The sequence below is a fragment of the Microcaecilia unicolor genome, chromosome 9, assembly GCF_901765095.1.
Source record: "Microcaecilia unicolor chromosome 9, aMicUni1.1, whole genome shotgun sequence".
In the NCBI taxonomy this organism is placed as follows: Eukaryota; Metazoa; Chordata; class Amphibia; order Gymnophiona; family Siphonopidae; genus Microcaecilia; species Microcaecilia unicolor.
The window spans coordinates 40,014,781-40,036,460 of record NC_044039.1 but is presented as its reverse complement, the minus strand read 5'-3'; the positions used below and the strand labels follow the sequence as shown (position 1 = coordinate 40,036,460).

Genomic DNA, 21,680 nt, shown 5'->3' with positions numbered 1-21,680 from the left:
CGGGGATGATCTCCCCTGTCTCCCCCAGTGGTCACTAACCCCCTCCCACCCTAAAAAACAAACTGTTTAAATATTTTTTCCATCCTCTATGTCAGCCTCAAATACCATACCTAGCTCCATGACAGCAGTATGCAGGTCCCCGGAGCAATTTTAGTTTAGTTGGTGCTGCGCGGGACCCATGCAGAGAGCAAAAATCGGAAGAAAAAAAAACATGCAAGTGCAGTCAGGGACGTCCAAATTAAAACAATTATAATAGTGGAATTTGAACCAGCCACCTTCTGATTACAAGACCTGTGCTCTAACCACTGCACCACTTATTCAGCTGCTTAAACCTCCTTCCCTTTCCATTAAGTCCCTCCAAGTTTCTGTCAGCCAATCACAGCTCGTTTAGCTGATACCTATGTCAGGTAAATGAGCTGTGATTGGCTGACAGAAACTTGGAGGGACTTAATGGAAAGGGAAGGAATGTCTAAGCACCTGAATAAGTGGTGTAGTGGTTAGAGCACAAGTTGTGTAATCAGAAGGTGGCTGGTTCAAATCCCCATATTACTATTGTTTTAATCTGGACGTCCCTGACTGCACTTGCATGTTTTTTTTTGGACGTCCCTGACTGCACTTGCATGTTTTTTTTTCTTCCGATTCTTGACCTCTGCATGGGTCCCGCGCAGCACCAACTAAACTAAAATTGCTCGGGGGACCTGCATACTGCTGTCATGGAGCTAGGTATGGTATTTGAGGCTGACATAGAGGATGGAAAAAATATTTAAACAGTTTGTTTTTTAGGGTGGGAGGGGGTTAGTGACCACTGGGGGAGACAGGGGAGATCATCCCCGATTCCCTCCGGTGGTCATCTGGTCAGTTTGGGCACTTTTTGGAAGCTTGGTCGTGAAAAAAACAGGACCAACTTTGTGTGGACTAAATGCTTGTCGGGGACGTCTTGCTTCTTTCCATTATCAGGCGCGGAGGTCCATCTGTTAACCACGCCCCGGAACGCCCCTGTCCCGCCTTCGCTACCGTTCGGCCACGCCCCCGAGAATTTCGCCCGTCCCCGTGACGGAAAGCAGTTGGGGCCGTCCAAATTCAGCTTTCGATTATACCCGTTTCTGAGACGGACATCCATCTCCCAATTTGTGTCGGAAGATGGGCGTCCGTCTCTTTCAAAAATAAGCTGGATAGTCAAATAAACACTAGGAATATGCTTTCATTTAAAGATAACAGTGAAATTACTTTTTTTGTGTTTCATGTTGTATCATTTTGTATCCAAAATGACACAGAAACTAAAAAATATTTTTATTTCTGCAGTTTTAATCATAGGCAGTGGAATAGGATGGGCTACTTGGGCCATGCGTTGACCAATATTTTGCCCAACACAGCAACTAAAAAGCTTGGGGGAAGGGCCAGAAGCTGGTTCATTTGGGCCCTTCAGCCAAAAAAGCATCCTTCTGTCCCTGATTTTAAAGCATTCAAAAATGTTTTAGACCTTTTTGTTTTCCTGATTTTAGTCTGATTATGGTTAGATATAATTGAATCTGCTGTTTTTCAGTTCTGTATTTTAAATTATATTACTTTTGTTTTGCTTATTTGATGATGTAAACTGCACCGGACCCATTCCTGTAAGACCTTTGAAGTCAGAATGATTAAATATTTTGACACCCACCAGACAGGATGTAACAAAGATCTGGGTTTTCTAGCCCATTATAAACCATAAAATTGTACTGCTTTGTCACCCTCCTGTCTCCATGCATATCTCCCTGTCCCTCATCCACCCGACTCTTCCTGTCTCTCACCTATCCACCCCCATCCTGTTAGACTGTCACTGGAATGCTTTGATGTTTCATTTATATAAACTGTCATCTACCAACATTTGCTTATTTCCGATCTGACGAAGGGCAATCTCCGAAAGCTAATCAAGAAATGTATTAAGTTATGTCCAATAAAAAAGGTATCATCTTATTTTCTTTTCCATGTTTTATTTCTATTGATTACCTTTAAAAGGGGACTAACACAGCTACCACACCTCTCTACGTTGAGTGAAGAAACGTTTCTCCGATTCATTTTAAATGTACTACTTTGTAACTTCATTGCATGCCTCCTAGTCCTAGTATTTTTGAAAAGAGTAAACAAGCAATTCATGTCCACCCGTTCTACTCAACTCATTATTTTATAGACCTCTATCATATATCCAGTGCTTTTATTTGTAGGAAAAAAGGCACCGGTACTCATTATGGGTGGGGTCACATCTATGGCTCTGCCCCTATGGTAGCCACACCCCTTATACCAGCCATGGCGCATATAAATAGGTATCATTGAAAATACTATACCAGTATAGGAGAAAAAAAATAACTTGTGATTTCTTGTCATTATAAATAATTTCTGTAAGCTGTTATAGCTCCATTATACCCAGTGCAAAATAAGACAGCAGATGTAAATTCTCAAATTGGACATATTCCAAACACTAAAATGAAAATAAAATGATTTTTCTACCTTTGTTGTCTGGTGACTTTATTTTTCTGATCATGTTGGTCCTAGTCTCTGATTCTGCTGCTCTCTATCTGTTCCCTTAACTCCATTTCCAGGGCTTCCTTTCCATTTATTTCTTTACTTTCCTCCTTTCTTCTTCATTTCTTGCCCTACATCCATAGGTAAAAGTTGGGTCCTCCGCAGAGGTATAGAGTGGATCCAGTTTTTGCCTATTTTCTCCATCCATGTGCAGTTTGTCTTTTCCCTTTTACTCATCTCCTTCAGTATGCATCTCCTTCCTATTCTTCCTTTCCCTCCATTCATATCCTCTCTCTTCCCACTCATCCATCCATGTCCAGCATTTTTCCTCCCTCCCTCCATCTGTGTCCAACATTTCTCCTCTCTCCTTCCCTCCATCCATGTTCATTTCACTTCCTTTCTCTCCCCTCCCCTCCATCCATGTCCAGAATTTCTCCTCTCTCCCCTAAATCCATGTGCATCTCCTCCTCTGTCTTCCCTCCCCTCCATTCATGTCCAGAATTTCTCCTCTTCCCCCCTCCACTCCATCCATTTGCATCTACTTCCTCTGTCTTCCCTCTCCTCCATGTCCAGTATTTCTCCTTTCTCCCTTAAATCCATGTGCATCCCTCCCCTCCATTCATGTCTAGCATTTCTCCTCTTCCCTCCTCCACTCCATCCATGTGCATCTACTTCCTCTGTCTTCCCTCTCCTCCATCCATGTCCAGCATTTCTCCTCTTTGCCTTCCCCTCCATCCGTGAGCATCTCCTTCCTCAGTCTTTCCTTCCCTCCAGCATTTCTCTTCCCTGCCCTCCACTCCATCCGTCTAGCATTTCTCCTCTCTCCCCTCTCCTCCATCCTTGTGCATCTCCTTCCTGTCTTCCCTCTCCTCCACCCATGTCCAGCATTTCTCATGCCCTCCCCTCCATCCATCCATGTCCAGCAACTCTCCTCTCTCCCCTGCCCTCCCTTTCATGTCCAGCAATTCTCCTCTCTCCCCTGCCCTCCCCTCCCATCCATGTCCAGCGATTCTCCTTTGCCCCTAGCCTTCCTTCCCATCCATGTCCAGCGATTCTCCTTTGCCCCCTATCCTCTCCTCTCATCCATGCCCAGTGACTCACCCCAGCCTCCACCTGCCCCAGAGTTCATTCCAACCCGCCCTCGTGGAAAGGAAATTACATCAGAGGAAGGCGGGACACTGAGAGGGAAGGGAAGCAAGGAGGCGAGCCTGCCTGCTGCTTTCACTGCCGGTTCGCCGCTGCAACTTCAGGTAAAATAAAAGATTTCAACACAGGGAGGCACGAACGGAAAGTCGGGGAGCTGAGGGCAGGCAGGTGAGCCGGCCCTAAGAAAAAAGGTGCCGGTATGCTATACCGGTGCATACTGGCACAAGAAAAGCACTACATATATCCCCTCAGCCATCTTTTCTCCAAGCTGAAGCGCCCTAGCCGCTTCAACCTTTCCTCATAGGGAAATCTTCCCATCCCCTTTATGTCACAGTTGTGGCCATGGCCTTATGTTCAGACCTACTGTTTCTCTGTGACCTCTCCAGTCTGCCTTTTTCCCTGTTGTTGTTCTTCCTGTAAGCCAAGCCTCGCTTTATTCTCCCTGCTTCTGCTTCATTTCCTGTTGTTGTTCTTCCTGTTAGCCAAGCCTCGCTTTGGTCTCCCTGCTTCTGCTTCTTTTCCTACTTGTAACATCATCAGCCTACTCCTTTATAAGGACCCAGGAAGCTTTCCTATGTTGCCTTTGCAAGAGGTCTCTTAATCTTGTGTTACCTGTTTAGATCATATCCCTGCTCGGCTTTGTTCCTGAAGGTCTGTTCTGTGTTTCCCAGAGTCTTGTGTTTCAATGCTTTGTTTTGTTTCTGTAAGTTTGCTTTTGAACCTTGATCCTTAAGGCCTGGAACTAGAGCCACACCCTGCCCTTGGTGTCTGTATCTGTTTGACTTCCCTTGGCTTCTGCTTTTAGTCTAGCCCTGCATTTGACTCTTGCTATAGTTAAGCTCCGTGTTTAAGCAAATCTCTGTGTTTAGCCAAGCTCTGTTCCTGTTTCCTGTGTGTGTAGTTCTTGTCTGTTAATCCTGAAAGTCTGTAGAAGCCAGCATTGTCCCTAATTACCTTACTGCTATGCAGGTGTGTCTGCTGCCTCTCAATCTGCCTGTCCTTTTCCTTCCAGCTGTGGATGCTGGTAAGCACTTTGCTTCTTTCTTTCTTTCTTTCTTTCTTTCTTTCTTTCTTTCTTTCTTTCTTTCTTTCTTTCTTTCTTTCTTTCTTTCTTTCTTTCTTTGTCTTCCCTTAGTCTGCTTAATCCTTTGCCTGCTATGTTTGCTTCCTGGCTTGTGAGCTCTGTTTCTGCTAAGTTCTGTTCCTGTTGTGTGTTTGAGCTAGGTTTGACCCTGCTATGTGTTTGAGCTAGTTTCTGTCCCTGCTCTCTGTCAAGCCAAGTCCCTTTCAAACTCCTGTTCCAGCCAAGCCAAGTCCGTTCCAGAATCCGGTTCCAGCCAAACCAAGCCCGTTCCAGAATCCGGTTCCAGTCAAGCCTGTTTGAGAATCCTCAAGCCTGTTGGAGAATCCTGAAGCCTGTTTGAGAATCCTGAATCCTGCTCCAGCCAAGCCTGTTTGAGAATCCTGAATCCTGTTCGAGAATCCTGAATCCTGTTCCTGCCTTGTGTATTGTCTTGCGTCGTTATTCTGTTGCCTAGCTCCTGCCCTGTCTTGCCTGTCTAGGTGTGCTTTGTCTTGTCTCTTTCAGTCTAGTCCTGTCTGGATCCAGTCCTTGCCTTGTCCTTGTCTTGCCCTTTTCTGGACCCAGTTTTAATTTACTTCCGTGGTTTGCCTTGTCTTGCATTTCTGGATCCCAGTCCCAGTTTTAATCCAGTTTCGAGTCTTGCCTTGTCCTGTCTAAGTTCCAGTTCTGGCCCTTTGCCTTCTTTTCCTTGCCTCATCTGGATCCGGTTCTTGTGTTGTCCATTGTGTTTAGTTACCTCTGTCCTGCCTTGTTGGGTCTGTTAGTTTATCGTAGTCCAGTCTGTTCTGATTCCTGCCTATGCGAGCACAGGTGATTTGTCTGCCAAAGCTCCGGCTTTGGTCCAAGGGCTCACCATTCCTGGCAGTTGTGACACTTTATCATCACTTCTCTGTACCTTTTGTAATGCACTATATCTTTTTTGAGATGCAGTGGAAGAGTGGCCTAGTGGTTAGGGTGGTGGACTTTGGTCCTGAGGAACTGAGTTCAATTCCCACTTCAGGTACAGGCAGCTCCTTGTGACTCTGGGCAAGTCACTTAACCCTCCATTGCCCCATGTAAGCCACATTGAGCCTGCCATGAGTGAGAAAGCATGGGGTACAAATGTAACAACAAAAAAAAAAGAATTGAACACAGTATTCGAGGTGCGGTTGCACCATGGAGCCATACATACAAAGGCATTATAAAGTCCTCATTTTTGTTTCCATTCCTTTCTTAATAATACCTAACATTCTATTTGCTTTCCTAGCCACTGCCACACACTGAGCAGAGGGTTTCAAGGTATCATCAACAATGATGCCTAGATCCCCTTTACTGGTCCATAACTCCTAACGTGGAACCTTGCATTACGTAGCTATAATTCGGGTTCCTCTTTCCCCCATGCATCACTTTGCACTTGCTCACATTAAACGTCATCTGCCACTTAGATGCCCAGTCTCGTAAGGTCCTCTTGTAATTTTTCACAATCCTCTTGTGATTTAATAACTTTGAACAACTTTGTGTCGTCAGCAAATTTAATTACCTCACTAGTTACTACTATCTCTAGATCATTTATAAATATATTAAAAAGCAGCGGTTTAAGTACAGACCCCTGGGAAACCCCACTATCTACCCTTCTCCATTGAGAATACTGACCATTTAACCCTACTCTCTGTTTTCCATCTTTTAACCAGTTTTTAATCCACAATAGAACACTACCTTCTATCCCATGATTGTCCAATTTCCTCCACTAAATCCATGTTGGGTTTGTCTCATTAATCCATGCTTTTGAATATGCTTTGTAATTTTGTTCTTTAAATAGTCTCTACCATTTTGCCAGGCACCAACATCAGGCTCACCAGTCTATAATTTCCCGGATCACCTCTGGAACCTTTTTTTAAAATTGGCATTACATTGGCCACCCTCCAATCTTCCAGTACCATGCTCGATTTTAAAAGATAAATTACATACTACTAACAATAGTTCCACAAGTTCATTTTTCAATTCTATCAGTACTCTGGTATGAATACCATCCAGTCCAGGAGATTTGCTACTCTTCAATTTGTCAAATTGCCCCATTACATCCTCCAGGTTTATAGAGATTTCATTCAGTTTCTCCCACTCATCAGCTTTGAATACCATTTCTGGCACTGGTATCTCTCCCAAATCTTCCTTGGTGAAGACCGAAACAAGAATTCATTTAATCTCTCTACTATGGTAGTCTTGAGCAACTGTTGGCCTTCTTCCAGTCTCTAATTTAAAAGCTGCTCTATCTCCTTGTTACATGCCGATGCCATCAGCCTGGCTCTTTGAATGGGCTCTATCGGCATTTCCGAATGGGAACCACTAGTGCAGCTTAACAAATTAGGCCCCAAATATTAGGATCGCCTAGCATGTAACTAACCATCTTAAGAGACTTTAGTTTACATATTCACACTCCAATAGCAACTTCATTAGAAATCATTAATAATAAGATGCAGGCATCAGTCCAGCTTCGAGATGGGGGCTATCCAGTCTTTTGCATTGATTGTCACATGTTTGATTCTCTCCCAGATGAAGAGAAGTGATACGTGTTTACTCAGAGCTCCTTGCACTCAGGGTCCAATATCTGGAGGCTAGAATAACAGACTTGGAGTAGCTGAGGCAGACAGAGAGGGTTATAGAGGAGGCCTACAGGGACATAGTAGAGAATTCCTACCTCCAGTCTGACAAACTTTTGTACTGCCATGAAGGAGAAAGATCTCCTGAAGGGACAGCCTCACTGTAGAGAGGCAGGAAGTGATCCTGTAGCCAGGACATGCCCTTTAGGAGATGCAATATCCTCTCAAACAGAGAATGTGTCTCCAGGGGCTTCTGCCCAGGAGGGGAGAGTTAGGATGGCTGTTGTAGTTGGAGATTCGATCATTAGGCATGTAGATAACTGGGTGACTGGTGGACATAAGAATCGCTTGGTTACTTTCCTGCCTGGTTTGAAGATGGCGGACCTCACGTGTCACCTAGATAAGATTATATACAGTGCTGGGGAGGAACCTGCTGTCATGGGTTCCAATGACATAGAAAAATGTGGGAGACAGGTTCTAGAACATCCAGGGTACCAGTTTCAGAAGTGCTCCCTGTTCCACGCACAGGACCTAAGAGACAGGCAGAGCTCTGGAGTCTCAATGCATGGATGAGGCGATGGTGCAGAGAGGAGGGTTTTAGATTTGTTAGGAACTGCTCAACATTCTGGGGAAGGGGGAGCCTATTCCAGAAAGATGGGCTCCACCTTAACCAGGATGGGACCAGGCTGCTGGCATCGGCATTTAAAAAGGAGATAGAGCAGCTTTTAAACTGGAAACTGGGGGAAGATCGACAGTCACTCAAAAGCACATGGTTCAGAACAAACCCCTACTCCTTAACAGTCTATAATAGAAAACTGTCTCCCATGGAGTGCACATCTGAAAGTTAGTGAAAATGTTTTAAGTTAGTTGGCATCACCTTATTTTCCTTTTGTTTTTTTAAATTTCTATTTATTATTAACTTGCCAGAGAGAAGGACACAGGGTTACACACCTGTTGTCAAACTTGGAGACATTGCTCAGCTGTTTTCGGTAGGTTGCCAGTAAATTCCACTCGGAGCAGTTAGGTGGCGGTGGGGCTATGGGAGCCGGATGTGCAAATACAAAACGAACAGTTTCCATGCCAGTGAAGCAGATGTAGCAATCAGGCCGGTATGTGACATTTTTCACCAGCCAGTCAACGCTGAGAATTCCAAAGTCATGTAAGTGTAATGCAGCACCTGCAGGGGGTGGTAGAGGAGACAGACATTGAAACAAGAGAAGATAAACAATTGATAATGCAATGTGTTCAAGAGGGTAGGGATCACATTTAGATTTAATCTGCTTCTTCCTTTCATAAGAGTCATACTTGAGGGCTTTGTTCACCCTTTCCCAATCAATTTCAACTAAATTAAAATCCCTCCAGTAAGTAAAACACAAGGGGGCCAATATTTAGTCTGCGGGTGGCAGCTTGCATAATGTAGTGCTTAACCCTTGAATATTCAATGTCGGGCCATTTCTGATGACCAGCAATCAATATCCAGGGTTTTTTGGCTGGCACCAACTAAACCAGCTAAGTGAATATTCATTGCTGGCCAATTAAGTTAATAGTGGGCAATAATAGGACTGCTTCAATAGTTAGTTCATGCACTGAAAAATGTGCTACACTGTTCAAGCTGCCATCTTTCTCATAGATCAGATTTCTTTTGTCAGAATGATTTATATTGTGTGTCGCCTGGTTAGTTAATAAAGATAATTTGTATGGGGGTGGGGCTTTTCTTTTTTTGAATCTGGTAGTTTCCTTCTCTTTTGGGCTTTGACCTCTACTGGAGTTATGATGTCATAAACCTTCATTCACAATTATACGGGGTGTATCTCATCCCCCTTCCTTCTAGCTCAGTCCACACCTAACGGCCACAGAACTTCCAGAATCAGGTATGCGTGCATCCCAAATCTGGTCATTACTTGTTTTTCTAAACCAACCAATTGTTTTTTTTGACACAGCAGTTTCCTCCTGGAATCAATGCTGGGATCTGGTTTCACAGCCTTTCATTTGCAATGGATTTGTCCCATATTTTATATGGGACCCCTAATACTTACAAAAAGTGTGTCAGTACAGTGGCATCCCTTCAGTGGATGGGAAGTGGAAGACTGCTCTGATAGACTCAGCATTATCCTGCAGAATGCACTAACCTTTCACATTTTCCTTTTCAATTTGGCCCTGCAGTTTTCTCCCCTAGCTTTGGGCTTCAATTCAATCAGAACCAGCCTCTACTAGACTATACAGCTATAAGCTTTTGTTTGCAATTACCCAGCGTTTGTCATTCATTTTTATATGCCTGCTGTGGCTGCAACAGTCCATGGCTCCCTCTGGGAACCAGTCAGATAATGTTAACCCTAAGCGATGGATGAGTCTTTCTGCACCAGAGAGACTGTGAAAATTGCTTCAGCGGAATCCCTAGCTCCAGCTGATCCAGGGAGGAGAAACCTGTCCCAGAAATTGAATTCTGATCCTTCACAGCATTTAGAGATAAGCCACCAAACCAGCCTACTCTATTGGGTCAGAGGAGTGCTGCTGAATGTTAGCCAGTGGCGTAGCCAGACAACCAATTTTGGGTGGGCCTGAGCACAAAGGGCACAACATTTACTCTCCCCCCCCCCCCCCCACCCCTTTCCCCCAGCACTTCCCAACTCAAAATATAAATACTTTAGCTGATGAGGATCCCCAATCTCCGTCAGCTGGGGACCTCCACCAGAGATGGCCACAACTCCTCCCCGCCAAGCCCAGCAGGCAGTAGCAACTCCTCAAGCCACTGATACCAGCACCCCATACATGCTTAGTTGTCAGTAGCTCCAGGATGCTGCCCCCATCTGCCAAGCTCGGCGAAAGGCAGCTCCGGCCAGCCCCGGAAGAGATCCCCAGCTGGCAAGGCTTGGGGATCCCCACTAGCCATAGCAAGGTTCAGGGCTGCTGTTAACCATGCTGGTGACCAGGGCAGAAAACAAAGACGCCCCTCCCCCCCCAATTCCCTCTCCTTTCCAATCTCTTCACCTGCCATTACAGTCACACTGACAGACCCTCACAAATTACAGAACAAGGGATCACAAATTAGAAATAAAAATATGTAGACAAAATTGAACTGGGAACCCTCAGCATGCACTGCAACACTGGAGAAAACAAAACAAAAGCGCATTTCCTTTTCTACTTAACACAATAAAAATATATCCACTATGCACATTTCCCAAAGCTAACATATTCCATTTAAAACATTCAAAATAAAATGATTTTTCTACCTTTATTGTCTGGACATTTTATATTTCCATCATGTTGGTTCCAATTTCTCTTTCCCGCTTTCCTGTCTTCTGCTAATTCTTCAAGCGGCTGTCCATTTGTCTTTTTTTCTCCTGCCATTTCATTTCCTCACTACACCTGCCTCTGAAATATTGATCTTTCCATTTTAGCTCTTTCCTTTCTTTCTTTTCTGCCTCTGTACACTGAAATTTCATCCTCTTTCTAAATCTTTTCCTTCTTTTTACTTTTCAGATATCTATCACATTTCCATTTCCTTTAACCCACTAGCTCTCCCATTCCCCATCTCTCTCCTTCCCTGCCTATCATTCCTTTCCATCTTCAATCTACGCACCATTACCATATTTCTACCCCTGTAATCACTGTTCTCTCATTTATTTCCTTGCCATCTCCACTCCTTGGGCCTCTTCCCCATGCTTTCCACCATTCCCTCTTTCTCCCATCCTCACCCTCTAGCCTATCTCCCTATCCCTTTTACCTCCCACCACCAGCATCTTCCTGTCCCATCTCTCTCCCCTCCCCCATTGTTCAGCATTTTTCCCTTTCTCTTCCCTACCATCCATTGTCCATCTTCTCTCCCTGGATCCATCGTCCCTCTTTCTCCCCTCCCCCGCTTGTGCATCTCTCCTTTCCTCTCCTCCACCTTCATGTCCAACTTTTCTCCCTCTCCCTGCCTTGAGCCCCTGGTCTAATACCTCTTCCCCCCCCCCCCCCCACACACACACACACAGCATCTCTCCATCCTTCCTTCCCCTCACCTCAATGCCATGTTCAACATTTCCCCTCTCATCTCTCCCTCCTTTCCTTCCATTTCCATATCCAACACTTTTTTTCTCTCTGGTCCTTTACCACTCCTATGCAGCCTTTCCCTCCCTCTCCCCATCCCACCCCACCCCACCCATATCCAACAATTCTCCCTCTCTTTCCCCTTGCAGCATCTCTCCATTCCTCCACCCCACCTAGCACTACCCTGTCTCACTCCCTCGTCTCAACAGTGCTCCTGTCTCTCCCTCTCTCCCTGACCCCTCAAGCCACCTGCCAGCATGCTGCACCTTTTTCCCCTCTCCCCCAGCCACCCGCTGACATGCTGCAGCTGTACCTTTTCGCCGTCATCGTCGTTCTTTCCCACCTCCAAGCACCCGCCGGCGCGCCACAGGCCCTCTCTCCCCTTCTATCCCTGCCGGACGTCGGCAGCGGAGCTGCACGCTGCCGCTAAACGATTGCTTCCTTCCGGCCGGCCTCACCTTTTCCGATACTCTTTCTGAAGAGGGGGGGCCAGTGCAGAGGAAGCACTCATAGCAGCGTGCAGACGACTCCAGTGCCGCGCGGCTCAGCAGAGCTAACACCACTACTGGATGGGATTGACAGGGGAGGGAACAAAACCTGCAGCGCGCCAGCGGGTGGCTGGGAGGAGGAGGGAAAGCTGAACTCGCGCTTTTTCATTGGCTGAGTTGCATCGTTGCTGGGTGGGCCCAGGCCCATCCAGGCCCACCCGTGGCTACACCCCTGATTATTAGCACTGACCCCACAGCTCTATCTGGTTAGTGCTGCACTGGTTCAGGGGATGAAGTCAGGGTGAACCCAGAAGTTATCCAGGCACCACAAATATTCAAAGCTAGTGTCTGGATACCTAACCAGGCACATTGCACTTCATATAGTTTTCGTTATCTGGGCATAATCTTAGATTCTTGTCTGTCTTTGGAGCCCCAGGTATCATATTATGTAAGGTTAAATTTATTCTTCTATGGCAACTATGCACTGTGCATCTATTCTTTGCCCTTGATGCCTTTCATTCTCTGATTTTAGCCTTATTCATGACCAGGCTTTATTATTGTAACTGTATCTAGAAATAAAACACCCTGTGATGTAAGACTTTGTTATTGTAACTGAAGGGTGAGTGTTCCTGTTGTTTCTTTTGATTGATTATATGATCCACATATAGCTATTATTGGTTGTTGCAGAATAAAAGAACCATATAACATAAAATGTAATGCTGTCCTGGTGCTAGCCATGCCCTGTTAGCTATCCAGGTATGGAACTAAATATCAGCCAAAACTGGGTAACTTCCAGTACCACCAAACACTTGGATATTCAGTGTCGGTATCCAGATAGGTGCTTAACACTGAACATTCAGTCCTAACTTTTCATATCAAGGCACTAAAATTTGCAACCATCAAATGCACCGATGATTATTTATTATTCCGAAGTCTATTGAAAACTCACTTCTTCAGTCTAGCCTTTAAGGAAATAAGCAGTTAGTGTTTTTTATGTGCCTACAATTTTTACGTGCCTACAATTAGCGTACTAACCATGTAGGCGCCTGTAGGGATATTGTAGGCGCATACATGGTTAACATGTGTTAAAGACGTTAACACGCCTATAACACGGCTTAGTAAACAGGGCCCTAAGTATTTAATTACATCTGCTCCTAACTCAAGTTTTACTGGTCTAACACATAATATTTTACTTTTTGTTAATATATTTTGAACATGTTCATGCTTTTCTAATTGTTATGTAAGCCACACTGAACCTGACTCCTACTCGGGCTAATGCAGGATATAAATGTCATAAATAAATAAATAAATCAGCCTGCAATAGTTACCCTCCCATCTAGCCCAGTGAGAAGTCAGAACTTTAATGCTGAAATAGCTGAAACACCCCCCTTCACCATGAAGGCAAGAATAATAGTTTTGTCATAACACACCATCTAACAGCTTAATCTAGACTCCTTTCTAAGATGCACCATGTGCCACCACACCATATGCATCCCCTTGGCTACAGTCCTGAGCTGATCTACCATGATGACAACCCTTTGGCTAAGAGATGTTACAGTGCCCTCCAGAATACGGCACAACCTTGACTTAGCCACTAGGGGTCCCTCTGGTGCACGGACAGGGATGCCCTTTTCTCAGGGGATAGGAATTCTAACTAAAAACAAAGAAAAACAGAAAACAACAAAATCTTCCACAGGAAAGCAGCAAACAGAAGCCAAAACCACAAGTCCAAAGAACACAAGTTTCAAAGTCATTCAGTTCAAATGTTCGAAAGTGTTTATTTACCAATAATAAATGCAGGCAAAACCCGACACGGGCTGTGTTTTGGCACTCTAGCCTTCGTCAGGGGGCCTCACGGAATGACATAAACATAATGCATAGAGCGTTACGTCATTTCATACATTATGTATTTGTCAGCTTATACATCGTTACTATACATATGCATGGGATATCACGTATCTTATAATGGTCTCTCTCACGTTGCGGGAAGTTTTCAACCATTTGAGTATTGACCTCCGGATGCAGTGCAATCATTGTGTTTGGAGTATCTTGGGACCAAGGTAATTCTCATCTTTTACAACTTGCGGCAGATGTCTGGTTTTTGGCACTTAGTCCTTTTTATTTGTGGTATCCGTTTTAGCGGTTCCGTTTCTGACCCACATTCAGATGTGTCAAAAATTACTTAGTGTATTTAGGGCCCTGTTTACTAAGGTTCACGCTAGCATTTTTAGCGCGTGCTAACACTACCTTATGTGTTATATATACATATTGTGTAGTGACTCTGGAAATTTAGATTGTAGCATTTATTTGATTAATTTCTTCACTTGCCGCCATCCGTTGTAGTGCTTTATAATTATGATACATATAGTACTGCACATTTTATGCTCTATATTCAGCTTATAGAGGACATTTATAGCACCAGAGGAGTGGCCTAGTGGTTAGGGTGGTGGACTTTGGTCCTGGGGAACTGAGTTCGATTCCCGGCACAGGCAGCTCCTTGTGACTCTGGGCAAGTCACTTAACCCTCCATTGCCTGCCACATAGAGCCTGCCATGAGTGGGAAAGTACAGGGTACAAATGTAAAAAAAAAAAAATTATATATTTACAGTAATGTTTGTCATTATTGTTACAGCACTTCTATTTTATTCTCATTACTACATTCATGTTACATATTTTTTTTCTCATTATGTAGGCAGAGATAGTAGCTTATTTGGGTCTCTTTAGTCTAGTAAAGATATATACTTTTTCATATTTCAGCGTATCTTATCTGTTAAATAACAGTAATAAGCAATCAAGTTCATCGTTGTATATTTATTGGCTCAATACAGGTACTCTTTGTGTTCCTTTTTGTTTCTGAGCTTATTTTTAGTATCTCTTACTTGGGTTCTTTATCTCCTTTTTTTTTATACATACTTTTCTAATGTTTAGTGTCTGTGTCACTTTTAACATTTTCTATACTATGCAGTTATCTTAAACACCACATATTATTGATTTATTAGTCACATTGTTTCACTATCGCTTTTTTATTATATATTTTATTTTTTCACATTTTTACTCACTTTTTCCACAAACTTTCACATCATTTTAGATTTGTTACACATTTTTATTCATTTATGGATAGCATTTTTATGTGCACCAACATTTATATTCATCATTTTCATTTTTATTGCCTTTATGTAAGTATAAGGTTTTTTTTTAATTAATGTCAATTTATATTTATGTTTTTCCATGAGGACCCTAATGAAGGCTAGCGTGCCAAAACATGGCCCATGTTGGGTTTTGCCTGTATTTATTATTGATGAATAAACACTTTGGAATATTTCAACTGAATCACTTTGAAACAGGAATTCTACCTCCACAGTATTTCTAGTCACAGCTGATCTAAGGAGCAGGAGTCAAGCTTAGGATCTAAATTCAGTGTTTTTCTATGAGACATCAGTCCAGCCTCAATACGCCTTTTTTTTAAAACTCTATCATGAAAATGCATTAATTTTGCTAAACCCCAGCCTGTTAATCCCTTTATTGCATAACAGTGTGTACAGACAGCAGTAGAATAAAATGCCCATCCAGAGCTGCATCCAGTTTAGTTCTCTGATGTGCAAGCACTATTTGCACAGATATTCCAAGTCATAATGCAAAGTTTACATATACTAAGAGGATTTTAGCTCTCTGTTTCTTACGGTTACTTTTCTCTGATGGCCTAGAAGGGTACACCAGCCAAAAGGAAGAGGACGGATAGATGTCTAACAGCTATAACTCCATTTTATGTTCAATTACAACCTTACATATTTCTCAATATTATGGGTTTATTTTGGCTCATGGACGGTCATTTCAAAACAGTGCGTCTCTCTTTAGGTGCCAAGAAGGTGCCAAGAAGGTGCCAATTTGAAGTCTATTCTATAAAGAAAAGTATGGGGGTAGAAGTGAATCGCTTGTTTACTCTTTCCAAAAATACTAGGACTAGGGGGCACACAGTGAAACTATTAAGTGGTAAATTTAAAACAAACCGGAGAAAATATTTCTTCACTCAACATGTAATTAAACTCTGAAATTCTTTTCCAGAGAATGTGGTAAAAGCAGTTAGCTTAGCAGGGTATTTTGGATAATTTCCTAAAAGAAAAGTCAATAACTATCTACACAGTAGGATTTGGCTACCTGGGTTCCAAATGGTGGAACTAGATACCAAAAACCATAACAAGAATCACAACATAAGAAGCATCACAAATCTCTTCCAATTCAGAAAAGAAATGAAAACCTACCTCTTCCAAAAAATTCTACAGCTAATCACAAAGATATCGTCGCCTTCCTTTCAAATCTACCTTTTCACAAGCTATATGAACAGATGTCACCAAAACTCTACAATTGAGCACAAAAGCTACCACTGCTTTTTCACTTCAAATCTTTTTCTTAAAAACTCTATGAATAACCACACAAACTATAGATGCCCTCGTCACATTACATAACACTATTGTAACTCCACCAAAATGTAAATTGTAAGCCACTTTGAACCAAAACTTGTTTTTCGATAATAGTGGGATATAAGAATGAATGAATGAATAAATAAATAAATAAGCAAGCCATTTTTAAGATATGGAGTTGGGAAAATCCACTACTTCTAGGATAAGCAGCATAAATCTGTTTTACTGTACTGGGATCTTGCCAGATACCTGTGACGTGGATTGGCCACTGTTGGAAACAGGATACTGGGCTTGATGGACCTTCGGTCTGTCCCAGTATGGCAACACTTATGTTCTTATAACTTGGCACCTCAACTTAAGTACTACAGTGCGATGCACATAGGCCCAATTCTGTAACAGCTTCAGGGTGCGTCTAAGCTGTTATAAAATACTACAGTGAAGGTGCACTGGTGCGCCAAAACATAGGCATGCCCACTTACGGCAGGTCACTGGCTAGTATACTTTGAGGCATATTTTCAAAGCACTTAGCCTTCCAAAATTCCATAGGTTTCTATGGAACTTTGGAAGGCTAAGTGCTTTGAAAATATGCCTCCTTATGCACCTATGTGTGCCAAACAACTCATGCAACTGATAGTATTCTATAAGTTGCGCACATCACTTGGTGACACACCCATGGGCCACCTATGCTCCTCCCTCATGTTGTCCCTTACAGCTTTAATGCGGATACACTGTTATAGCTCCCGCGCTGATTTTTATCCAAAGTCTTTTTTAAGACCAACTACGTACTACAACACCTTAAGGTAACCATCTTTTGGAGATTTACCCATTCATGCAGCTACCAAGACTCCTGAGGCAGGCCTGTGGCCGAAACACAGATCTGTGTCGAGTCTTCAATAAATCATTTCAGATATTTGTCTGTTGTCCTGGGCTCTTGAGTCATTGGCCCCCTTCCCACTGTCTTTTTACTGTTGATTTCTTGTGGGATTTTGGTGTTCATCTACCTCTGGTAGACTCTCTGCCATTAGAGTTATGCAGTAACCCCCAGATTCTATATAGCACACCTTGAGATCTGTGCTGAAATCCAAGCAGAGTCTATAACAACGCGTGCAAGTTAATTATCTTAAGTTAATTAGTGTTCACAACAGCACTTAACAAAAAATAATGAACACAAATTGGTAATAATTAGAATTTACGTGCATAAATCACCAAGCGTATTCTATATACCTCACCTAAATCTAGGTGCCACTTATAGAATATGCTTAAGTCGGCATTGATTTCCACACCAATATTTTAGGTGCTATATACAGTATAGAATCTCCCCCCTAAGGGGGAAATTCTATTCATTGCACTTAAAAATGGGCACCAATTTGTGCACCTAGATTTGGGTGCCAGACTTACGACTGCTAAAACCTGATGTAAATGCTGGTGCCCAAGTTAGGCACGCTGAGCCATTATTCTGTAAGTATGCATACAACGTTTTGGAATGCTCCTGCCCTCCCATGTCCACACTCCCTGTTCAGATATGCACTATGGGAGTCAGGCCCCTGCCTTATAGAATAGCGTGTAGCCAGATGCGCATGCAGATTCTAATGGGTGCCAATGAACCTCAATAATTGGTTGCTGGCACCCAATTATTGATGGTTCTGAGCTTGTTATTCAATTAATTTGCGCATGCATCTTGGGACCATGCTCAAATTTCAGTGTGCAAATCTGAGCACCATATATGGAATCCTGGGGTAAATTATTTTTGTCTGTACTTTATAAAATAGCCCTTAGCACTTTTTGCATAAATTTCACTTATTGGCACCAATGACATAAGTAAGTGCTGGTATTGTACAACCTACATGTGTATTTGACGCCTAACATTAGGCCCAGCTTATAGAATTGCTTTTCAACGTTAGGCCCAGCTTATAGAATTGCTCTTCAAGTGCCTACTTTTCTTTATAGAATACCAACGTAGCAGAGCAAATCTACACATGTTTTACGTGCAAGCACTTACACCAGACACAAAGCTTGCCTTGCTGCCAAAAATACATGTAAATTATACTATGCAATAATTTACATGTGTAACTGTGTGCCCCACCCAGACTCTGCCCATGTGTACACCCATCTTCAAACTACGTGTCATTACATTTAGGTACCAGTTTATAGAATAGTGTGTGTAGCTGGAATACTGGCATTTATGCACCTATGTGCACGTATATGACAGTCATTTAAATGCTTTCTTGGTACCTAAATATTGGCGCCCACTTCATAGAATTACCTTCATAATTTTTCCAAAGTTCCTGCAAAATGATATCCCGCTTTATGGAATTCTACTGAGGAATTCATCTTTTCTAGTATTCTCCACCATTTTCTATAGTTTGGCACGTTTGCAAGACAATCACATACCTTTTGGCATTTTCTTTAATATATCAAAGATGATGCTTTGTTCAATGAGCTTCTTTGCCCTGAAGAAATGCATGCTGGGAGGAAACTGTCCAGTTTTCATGGCGTCTGTTCTCTCCTTCTCTTTGATATTCATCAGCATCTCATTAACTTGCTTCTCTCTCGCAGTTAGCACCACGTTGCCACCAGTCTGAAGGAATTCCTCCTTGCTAATTAGCTCCTCTCGATCTTTAGTCAGTGGCATTAGGGAGCAAATGGAAACCAAACAGAAAAGGAGGAGAACAGCCAGCTGACCACCACTGCCAGCCTTCATTTTCAGCAATCCAGCTGCCAAAGCTGATAAAAGTGAAAACGGACAATGTTAGCATTTCCAGCCCAAAGACTAGTGTAAGGTCCTAAACCACAAAGGGCCCAATATTCAGCCGGTGGTGACCATCGATTTGCTGACCACCACCAACGTTAAGTCTGGAAATTCAGTGCTGGGCCATGTCTGGGCACTGGCACTGAATTTCCAGGTTTATGGAGCCAGTTAATACATAGCCGGTTTGGTGCAATATTCAGCATTTAACCAGCTATGGGTTATCGCGTAACAGTCAGCTCTATTTATGGTTATCCTGTGCTTAGATGCTGGTTAACAGCGCTTAACTGGCCAAGTGCCAACTCCGCCCATGGAACACCCCCAAAAGAGCCAGTTTTCAGTTTGCTGCTAACTGGTTATTTTCAATGGTACTAAATGGTTATGTGCTGCTCGCTGTTAGCTCATTTGCACACGATTTCCTTCCTAAGAAGGGGAAGCAACGGCAGTTGAGGAGGACGTCCAAAATGTGGATGTTTCTGTGAGAAGGACATCTATGCCTTTGCTATGCCTCTGACACCCTCTTTATTTTATTTATTTATATTTTGGATCACAAGTAGCAGCAGTGGGATTTGAACCAGCCACCTCTAGATTGCAAGACCAGTGCTCTAACCACTAGGCCACTCTTTCACTCTACTCCACTCCCTTGAAATTTTGCCATCCCTGTGGGGGGCAGTTGAAGACATCCAAAATGTTTCAAAGAAGGACGTCCACGCCTTCATTATGCCTCCACTGACACACACATACCTCCCCCCCCCCCCCCCAGGGACCTGCATACTGCCCCCCCCCCCACAGGGATGGCCAAATTTCAAGGGAGTGGAGTGGTGGAGTGGCCTAGTGGTTAGAGCACTGGTCTTGCAATCCAGAGGTGGCCAGTTCAAATCCAACTGCTGCTACCTGTGATCCAAAATCCAAATAATTAAATAAAGAGGGTGTCAGAGGCATAGCAAAGGCATGGATGTCCTTCTCACAGAAACATCCACATTTTGGACGTCCTCAACTGCCGTCGCAGGGACGGAGGCATAGCGAAGGACATACTCTAAAAAAAAAAAAAAAGACAAAACTTTTTGAAGTTTTTTTCGGGGTGGGAGGTGGTTAATGACCACTGAGGAAGTCAGGGGAGGTCATCCCCAATTCCCTCCGGTGGTCATCTGGTCAGTTTGGGCACCTTTTTGATGCTTGGTCTTAAAAAAAATGGACCAAGTCGGCCAAATGCTCATGAGGGACGCCCTTCTTTTTTCCATTATCGGCCGAGGATGCCCATCTGTTAACCACACCCCTGTCCCGCCTTTGGTACTCTGCCGACACGCCCCCTTGAACTTTGGTCGTCCCCACGACGGAAAGCAGTTGAGGATGACCAAAATCAGCTTTCAATTATGCCGATTTGGGCGACCTTAGGAGAAGGACGCCCATCTCCCGATTAGTGTCAGAAGGTGGGCGCCCTTCTCCTTCGAAAATAAGCAGGATAGTTCCCTACTCTACTAATTCTAGAGGACTTCAACATATACACTGATGTTATGTCAAACCCAAGTGCTGTCTCTTTTTTTTAATTTTTGTCTGATCTTAGGCCTATGTCAATGTGTATCAGTCCCCACCCACTCTGTGGGTCACACCCTTGACTTGGTTATCATTCATGATAGCCCCTATATGGTCTTGCTCCTCTTTGTATACTTTACCTCTTGGACCTTCTTGGACTGACCACTGTTGTGTGTTCTTTCAACTTTTTGCTCTTCATTTTCAGAACAGTGTCAGACTAGACATCTTTACCATATTGTTCCAAAGTCTTTACCCAGTTTAGGGGCTCCCTTCCCTAATGATTTCAATAATCTTCCACTTGATCAACAAGTTAATTTATGAAATTCTCACTTGTGTAGTTTCCTTGACATCATAGCGCCTCTAAAAACCGTTCATAAGAAAGCAACTTGCAGTTTCCACCATTCAGTGAGACAACACCCACAATTTACCTCCGAGACTTTAGCTTCTTACTTCTCGTATCACTTCAAGCTACTTTTCTGCCACTTTTAGAGACTACATTGAACCCACCATTACCTTCAGCGCTGAAGTTGTCATTGTCATCCTTCAATATTCCAGCTGTATCAGTATTAATAAAAATGCTGAGACAAGTGCACATTACATCTTGTCCACTGGATCCAATTCCCTCTATGTGGCTATTACAGCCATCTGTTGAACTATATTCTATCATGCTTTCTATGATTTCTAGCAGTTTAATATCCCCTTGGAGATCAAAACTGCTATTATCAGGCCAATTTTTAAGAAGTCTAATTTGGACCCACTACAAGCAAATTATCATCCTGTGTCTAATCTTCCATTTCTTTCCAAAATTATTGAATCTGTTTTCTCCCAGCAACAAATATACGCAGAATCAATCAACACCCTCCACCCTCTTTATTCAGACTCTAGGGAGAGCTTTAGTACAGAAAATCATAGTTTCTTACCTGTAACGGTAGTTTTCCGTGGACAAAGGATCTTCTAGCCACACCTCTTGAATATTCGTCACGGTGACGTGCGAGACCCGGACTCCAATAGGAATGCTTTAAAAGTAAAATATTAGCATTAGCGCATTCCCGCCTATACCGGTACTATAAATACCTTGACAGCTCAGAAATAGTCAGTTCATTAAAATAGCTACGACAACCAGGGAGGGTAGGGAGGGATTGTGTGGCTAGAAGATCC

At 43.2% G+C, this 21,680-nt stretch overlaps 1 protein-coding gene across 1 annotated transcript in view; it reads right to left on the bottom strand.

Moving 5' to 3' along the window:
- Nucleotides 1-21,680, bottom strand: part of ADA2 (adenosine deaminase 2) — a 131,127-nt gene that overhangs the window by 73,759 nt on the left and 35,688 nt on the right. The window contains 2 exon segments of the mRNA XM_030215327.1: nucleotides 8,257-8,482; nucleotides 18,635-18,967. Coding sequence (XP_030071187.1) covers nucleotides 8,257-8,482; nucleotides 18,635-18,944 — 536 coding nt within the window. The 5' untranslated portion in view covers nucleotides 18,945-18,967.